The sequence below is a fragment of the Ostrinia nubilalis genome, chromosome 12 (assembly GCF_963855985.1).
Source record: "Ostrinia nubilalis chromosome 12, ilOstNubi1.1, whole genome shotgun sequence".
Classification (NCBI taxonomy): domain Eukaryota; kingdom Metazoa; phylum Arthropoda; class Insecta; order Lepidoptera; family Crambidae; genus Ostrinia; species Ostrinia nubilalis.
In genome coordinates, this window is record NC_087099.1 from 3,246,335 (window position 1) to 3,253,403 (window position 7,069).

At 37.6% G+C, this 7,069-nt stretch overlaps 1 protein-coding gene and 1 long non-coding RNA gene across 3 annotated transcripts; one reads left to right on the plus strand and one right to left on the minus strand.

Annotated features, from left to right (window-relative positions):
- Positions 1–655: 655 nt before the first annotated feature.
- On the minus strand, positions 656–5,858 carry LOC135076797 (heat shock protein 68-like). 2 transcript variants are annotated; one of them, XM_063971236.1, is made up of 7 exons: positions 5,749–5,858; positions 5,224–5,414; positions 3,622–4,499; positions 3,264–3,533; positions 3,081–3,182; positions 2,772–2,999; positions 656–2,202 (listed from the first exon to the last, which is right to left on the minus strand). In XM_063971236.1, the coding sequence occupies exons 2-7, from the start codon at positions 5,396–5,398 to the stop codon at positions 1,954–1,956; spliced, it is 1,902 nt and encodes a 633-aa protein (XP_063827306.1). In that variant the 5' UTR covers positions 5,399–5,414; positions 5,749–5,858; the 3' UTR covers positions 656–1,953. The 2 variants fall into 2 exon arrangements, with proteins under 2 accessions (XP_063827306.1, XP_063827307.1); XM_063971237.1 differs by having other exon boundaries at positions 5,224–5,447.
- Positions 5,859–6,110: 252 nt separating this feature from the next.
- LOC135076469 (uncharacterized) lies at positions 6,111–6,694 on the plus strand. The gene is made up of 2 exons (XR_010258263.1): positions 6,111–6,236; positions 6,412–6,694. It is a non-coding gene; the product is annotated as an uncharacterized LOC135076469 (long non-coding RNA).
- The last annotated feature ends 375 nt before the right edge of the window (positions 6,695–7,069 follow it).

Sequence of the window (7,069 nt, forward strand, 5' to 3'; positions counted from 1 at the left end):
TATATTGCCTGGAATTTCCTTTTATTACATCCAGATGTTAAATGGCACGATTATGAAGTTTTTCCTAATGCAGGCATAATCGACAAGAATTAACACAAATCTTTTCGTTCAAGTTTGCATATCTTATGTATGGTTTATTTATAAGTGAATATTATTATAATAAAAGTGTGTGTCATTTTTGATGGTAAATATTTACCTATACAGCAACTTTATCTAAAAGTTTTTTTTTGGGAGTGCACTGCGATTTGTAGAATTATACTGAAACTCTTGCTTTTTTGTGAATAAAAAAGACCTAAATACAGGCTGTCGATAGAATGTAACTATATTGTGTTTTTGTTATTTATTTGTAAAAAAAATCCTTGCGATGCTGGTCTGATTCCTGGTTTTATTTGACAGCTTGTTACTATCCTTTTTTATTTACTAAGGAGGATAGGAGACACATTGACTCATAAAATTGAGAAATTCGAGATTAAAACATTTTCAGATATAAAACCTATGTAAAATATAATTTAAAGTAGGTAGGTAACTTATGCACAATTAGTTTTTTTAGCTTTAGTCACCAAATATTTAATGCTCGGACATGTTGTTATATTTTTGTAATAAATAATTTTATAAAAAATATTGTGTTTTTGTTTCATACAATAAAACAATAATGTAGTTTTGTGTTATAATATATTTTGTATTTCATAATTTGATTGATAAATCTGGACGCATAAAAATTTATATAAAATTTGTAGAAAAATATACTGAATAACAGTGGCGTGTGCTATCTTGTGACGTTAAAAACTGTTTCAATTTGAATTTCAATGGCAGCTCGTCAGGATCAAAACGACGCTTGTGGTCTAGTTTTAGGTATATTTTTTATTTGCGTCCAAGTGAGCGTAATCCAGCTTTGCTCCGATTTCAACCTTCGATATTCCAAGTCTACTTCATCAGGTCCCTTAAAACAGGCTTAACTCAACTATGATCACCATCGCCTAAAACGTTGAGTTTCATCGTCGCAGGTTGACAAATCTTGGAAACCTTCGACTGAGAGTGAATCTAGTCGTTACAATATTAAATTCAGCATATCTTTCATATCTTAGTCCTTCTTCGACTTATGCTGGATTTCTATATTCAATCCTAATCCAAATTATACGGATTTGGATTGTCAACTGTCAAATTTTAATATGTTTTTGGCCAAAATAACTGCGGTTTTTGATGTTTTTACATTTTTATATTGTTTATAAGACTATTTAAACAATATTAAAGTGTAAATGCATCGAAAATTTTGGAAATATAATCTAAAACTGAATTCAATTTGATGTTGTAATCCGGATTTGGACAAGGATTGAATATGGGAATCGGGCGTTAGGCAGCTAAAGCCTTCTCAATGCTCCATGCAGTTTCATCATAGCAAATTTTCTAAGCCTTTGATATGCCAAGATTTATTGTTGCAATTCAGCATTATCTTTAATGTCTCAGTCCAATTTCTCGACTCTAGGCCACTCTGACACTGGTAGCAGAATCTTCTCCACCTAATGTAACTTCATCATCGCTGGCTGGCAGATATTTTGAGTCTGCCTCACCACGATTAGTTGTTGCTATGCAGAAAATCTCATATATCTTAATCCAATTCTTCGACTCTAGGCTCCCCCGTCCCTGGTCGAGTGCAGCTAAGCCAATGCTCTATGCAGCTTCATCATTGCCGGCTGGCAGATCTCTTATGAGCCCTTGACACGCCTAGACCAGGGAATCGAGTCGCTGCAATTTGCGTCAGCAAATCTGTTAAAATTTAATCCAATTCTTCGACTCTTGGCCCCCCTGACCCAGGTTGAGCACAGCTAGGGCCACCTCCTGCCAATGTTCTATGCAGCTTTATCATTGCTGGCTAGCAGATTTCTTATGAGCCCTTGACACGCTTAGAGCACGGAATCGAGTCGCTGCAATTTACGTCAGCAAATCTGTTAAAATTTAGTCCAATTCTTCAACTCTTGGCCCCCCTGACCCTGGTCGAGCACAGCTAGGGCCACCTCCTCCCAATGCTCCATGCAGCTTCATCATCGCTGGCTGGCAGATCTTCTGAGCCCGTTGCAGCCGTGTCTCCAGTTCCGCCTTGGACGCGTCAGGGTTGCTCTCAAGCCAGTGGAGCTGGTCGTTGCACTCGTTGAGCACGGCTGTTCTTTCTTCGTTTGTCAGCCGGCTGCTTGCGTTTTCCGCTGCCTGTTGAGTTAAGGATGGTTAAAATTTCTACGTAATGCTTTTAGAATAGGTATTCCAGACTCGATTGAGACCGTTCAAGGCATTTCTGTGCTTCAGAGAGCAAGCAAGCCCATTTATAGCAATAGGCTAGTTGCCTAAAAAAATTTTTTTAGTCCGTAATGTTTAATATCAAAAAATATTGGACACATATAATTTTATTTGTCAATCTAACAAATAATTACATAGTTATGGTGCGTTGAAGTTGCGCACGACGTCACAACGTGCGGCATTTTTAAGCAAGCGTTGACGTCACGGGCCTCTTCTTATGAACTTTGGGGCGCTATATCTCTTTAAATTTTCATTAGTTTGAAAAAGTGAAAAATACGTGTAAAGTATTTTTTGATAAGTTAACTGACGGACTAATTAAAACTCTTGCTTTTTGACCCAGGCAACATCCCCATTGGTGGCTTATTAACGGCCAAGATTAACGTGAAATGTAACAACTATAGACCCGTCGTAATAGTTTAATTATTTACACAACATAACATTTTACTCATTTCGTTATGAAAAGTTTCATTTATATCACTTACCGTTTTACATCCAAATAAATAGCCCTCTAACTGATTCCTAACTTCGACTTTCTTCCGAATAGCTTCGTCTTCTGACTTGAACTTCTCAGCTTCGTTGAGCATTTTCTCAATCTCCTTTTTACTGAGACGACCTTTGTCATTGGAGATGGTTATCTGTTCTGATCGGCCTGTACTTTTGTCTTGAGCGCTCACGTTTAAAATACCATTGGCATCTATGTCGAAAGTTACCTGAAAACACCAAATAATTTAAACTTTAGAAGTGATTAAAATATGCTTATTAAAGGCGCAATATGAGTGTGAGATTCAAACCTCAATTTGTGGGATTCCTCTTGGAGCAGGTGGTATTCCAGTCAAGTTAAACGTGCCGAGCAAATTATTGTCTTTCGTCATCGCTCTTTCTCCTTCGTAAATCTGCAGATAACCAATAAGATTGTCAATACAGGTTGTCTAGTTTCATTTGTAGATGGAAAAAACTGCAAGTTTATTATTTACCTGAATTGTCACTGCAGGTTGATTGTCAGCATACGTGCTAAACACTTGTTTCTGTGCGGTAGGTATTCTCGTGTTTCTTTCCACCAAACGCGTCATGACCCCTCCAGCGGTTTCAATCCCAAGGGACAGTGGGGTTACATCCACTAATAGGACATCTTGTATTCGCGTGTCTTTAGAGCCGGTCAGAATAGCAGCCTGGACAGCTGCGCCGTAGGCAACTGCTTCGTCAGGGTTGATGGACAGGTTAAGCGTTTTGCCGCTAAAGAATTCCTGAAATACATTACAGGCAATATTAATCTACCTATTCAATATAAATTGCCCCTGAAAATATTTGATGTTATAAACATTATTTTTATACCTGCAAAAGCCTCTGTATTTTAGGAATACGTGTTGAACCACCGACCATAACAACATCGTGTATTTCTCTAGTATTTAGGCTTGCATCTTTTAGAGCTCTTTCAACTGGCCCGAGCGTCTGCCTGAACAAGTCGGAACACATCTCTTCGAAGCGAGCTCTTGTGATTTTAGAGTAGAAGTCTATACCGTCGTGCAATGCGTCTATTTCTAAACTGGCTTCAGTGCTGGACGAGAGAGTTCTCTTGGCCCTTTCGCAAGCCGTTCGAAGTCTCCTGAGAGCTTTTGGATTCTCCTTAATATTTTTCTTGTACTTTTTCTCAAATTCTTGGGCAAAATGATCAACCATTCTGCAATCAAAATCTTCGCCGCCCAAATGAGTGTCTCCCGCTGTTGACCGCACTTCGAATAATGAACCTTCAGCTATTTGGAGAATTGAGACATCAAATGTGCCACCTCCGAGATCAAAAATGAGAACATTTTTGTCCCCTTTCAAGTCCTTGTCCAAACCATAAGCAAGAGCAGCAGCAGTGGGTTCGTTAATGATCCTCAGAACGTTCAAAGCTGCAATCACTCCTGCATCTTTAGTTGCTTGGCGCTGAGAATCATTGAAGTAAGCTGGCACTGTAATAACAGCATCTTTTACTGTTCCTCCAAGATACATTTCTGCTGTTTCTTTCATCTTTGTTAGAATCATAGAAGATATTTCTTCAGGAGTGAATCTTCGTTTTTGATTTTTGTAGTCCACTAATATTTTTGGTCTTCCGCCTTCTGAAACTACTTCGAATGGCCAGTTCCTGATGTCTTGCTGGACCTTTGGGTCGTCAAATTTTCGCCCTATTAGTCTTTTAGCATCAAAAACGGTGTTTTTGGGGTTCATAGCTGCCTGTAAAATGGAATATGGAAATATATAATAATATCCTCAAATTGAAAATCTATCATGTTGTTTTGAGGGTTCTGTTAGGTATTCTCAGAAAATCTGTCAGAACTTTTAGTGTTATTGTTACAATTAGTTTTGTTAAAGTGCCCTCGAAGATAATAATGAAGTTTTAATAGTTCCGTCAACGATCGCTCTACATTCTAGTTTTAAAGACGAAACTATGTTCCAACAGATACTTCAAAGGGCGTTTCAATTTAGATGCTGAAACTTTATAATCGTGCTTCAACTCGAAACTTGTTTCTTACCTAAACGAAGTCTTTGTTTGATGCATTTTGTACGCAGAGGTTCCATGTAAAAGCTTTGTTTGTTAAAAAGTTTTGCAACCTTACAAAACCTTTTTGGGTGGAAGAAGAGTCAACAAAAAAGTAGAGTTTATTAATAGGTAACGGTTTTCATGTGAGTAAAATTCCTGTAGCACCGTACCTTTAAGTAGGTGAGCAAATTTAAACTTCATAATTTCATAGAAATCCTGAGATTTTCAGGCTGAGACCTAAATTTCGGGACGGTAAGACAATTTTCATTGGTTCATTAATTTGGACGACTTGATAAAGGTAGCGGGAAGGCGCTGGATGCAGGCCGCTACCAACCGTGCGATGTGGAAGTCATTGGGGGAGGCCTATGTTCAGCAGTGGACGTCCTGTGGCTGAAATGATGATGATGAAGCACTTGCCTGGTTCTTAGCTGCGTCTCCGATCAGCCTCTCCGTGTCAGTGAAGGCGACATACGAAGGCGTGGTTCTGTTGCCCTGGTCGTTGGCGATGATCTCCACCTTGCTGTGCTGGAACACGCCCACGCACGAGTACGTCGTGCCTAGGTCTATGCCCACTGCTGGGACCGCCATTTTGGTTCGTCAGGCGCTACCGGAAAATGGCAGGAGTGTGAAGCCTCACCTCATAGTAGTAGGAATAAAATAAAAAACTAGTACCTACTCGTATAAAATACTTAGTTCGAGCTACGAGAGTAAACAACACATCTGGTTCTTTTCACAAAATATCTTAAATATTTTTGTGTAGGCATAACTTTTGAGATGTAAAAAGATTCAGAATTTACGAAGCCGTAGGATACTTTAAATTTTTCTGGTTTACCTTGAAAGGAAATTAATGAGATGTGCTTGAGGAAGCGGGCGTCAAAGGTGAGACTTCAAAGTCTTTTACACTAAAGAAACTCTTAAAATTGTAATATGTTACCAACCTGAGATATTCTGGACTCACTTCTCTTTTAAATTTAACGTACATGTTGAGATTTTTACCTAAAATTTTATTTTACATGTTGATGTTGTATTTATGTCATTGTTTTTGACATAATCATTTTTGTCACCAATAGTAAAAGTGTAAATACTTTTTCCGTACAAAAAATAAAATTTTACCCTCAAGAATAGGCGTCCAATGTGCGTCCCCAGATAAGTCCCCAAAACGCTACGGCTACGTCATTGCTAATGCTATTAAGTTAATCAATTTATTGGCTCTGTGCACGATTACAGCGCCAACTAGCGTCCACAACTTTGTGGGCTCTGTCACATTGACATTTAGGTCGTATTCATTTTTTTCATAGGTCGTATATTTGTGAAAAAATATCGAAATGAAAAATAACAAATATTTTCAACTAATAAATTGTTGTGATACCACGATTTGGGTGGAAAAAAGGTTTTGAAATCATTTTGGTCATTCAAATCAAATGAGGTAAGTCCAAAAAGTGTGTTTAATTTTGATTGTGTCAGGGTTTGTTTACTTCATTTATAGTTGTAGTTTTACAGTAAAACAAAAAGAAAAAGCTACTTTAACGGTTTCATTATATAACAGTAAATATATTTAAATGTTCCTGTATCGCTAGTAATAAATTAAATATCGTTTTCAGATCGAAATGAGTATTATTTTGAAGACCGGGTTTGTGAGTGTTACAATATCAAATTCCAACCACAAACCGTATTTAAAGGAAAGTTGTTGGTATTGGCTGGACAAGTCCGAGATGTAAAAGAATTAAGCACAAAACAAGGGCAGAGTTCAATAATTCACGCTCTCATCATAAGGCAAACATCTGTGCACAACAACTACTGTGACTCATTTTTGTACTACCACGTTGTATAGTCTAGTTATTTCCAAATTGTAAACGGCTATTAAACCAGCCCTATCGAAATACAGTCCACTCTTTTATTTAAGTTCCCAGTAGGACCCTTTTCATGCGATTAATTAATGATATTAAAATGTAATAAGTAGAATCGCTTTGCCATTGACAGATACATCTGATGACAGAGCTTACATTATTTCTACTTTTGACCACCATGAACGCTGCGATCGATTATGTTACCCCCACCTAGTACTTCGCACCCAGCGAATAAGGGCAAACACACAGGCTGCTTATACCTGGACAATCAACCCATCAAGGACAATAGAACACTGGTATGATATAATATGTTCAAAAAAACACAACGTTTAAACTTTTACTATTTTAACAATATTGAAGAACTAACACAACATTAATGATACATATCTATAAAACAAATGATTTCAATTTA

What these genes read in the sequence shown, in the direction of transcription:
- LOC135076797 (XM_063971236.1), bottom strand. Translation starts at nt 5,398, where the DNA reads ATGGCGGTCCCAGCAGTGGGCATAGACCTAGGCACGACGTACTCGTGC. An exon ending in GAGGAATCCCACAAATTGAG is followed by an intron (nt 3,000 to 3,080) that starts GTTTGAATCTCA and finishes TGGTGTTTTCAG; the next exon opens with GTAACTTTCGACATAGATGC. An exon ending in ATTTATTTGGATGTAAAACG is followed by an intron (nt 2,203 to 2,771) that starts GTAAGTGATATA and finishes TTAACTCAACAG; the next exon opens with GCAGCGGAAAACGCAAGCAG.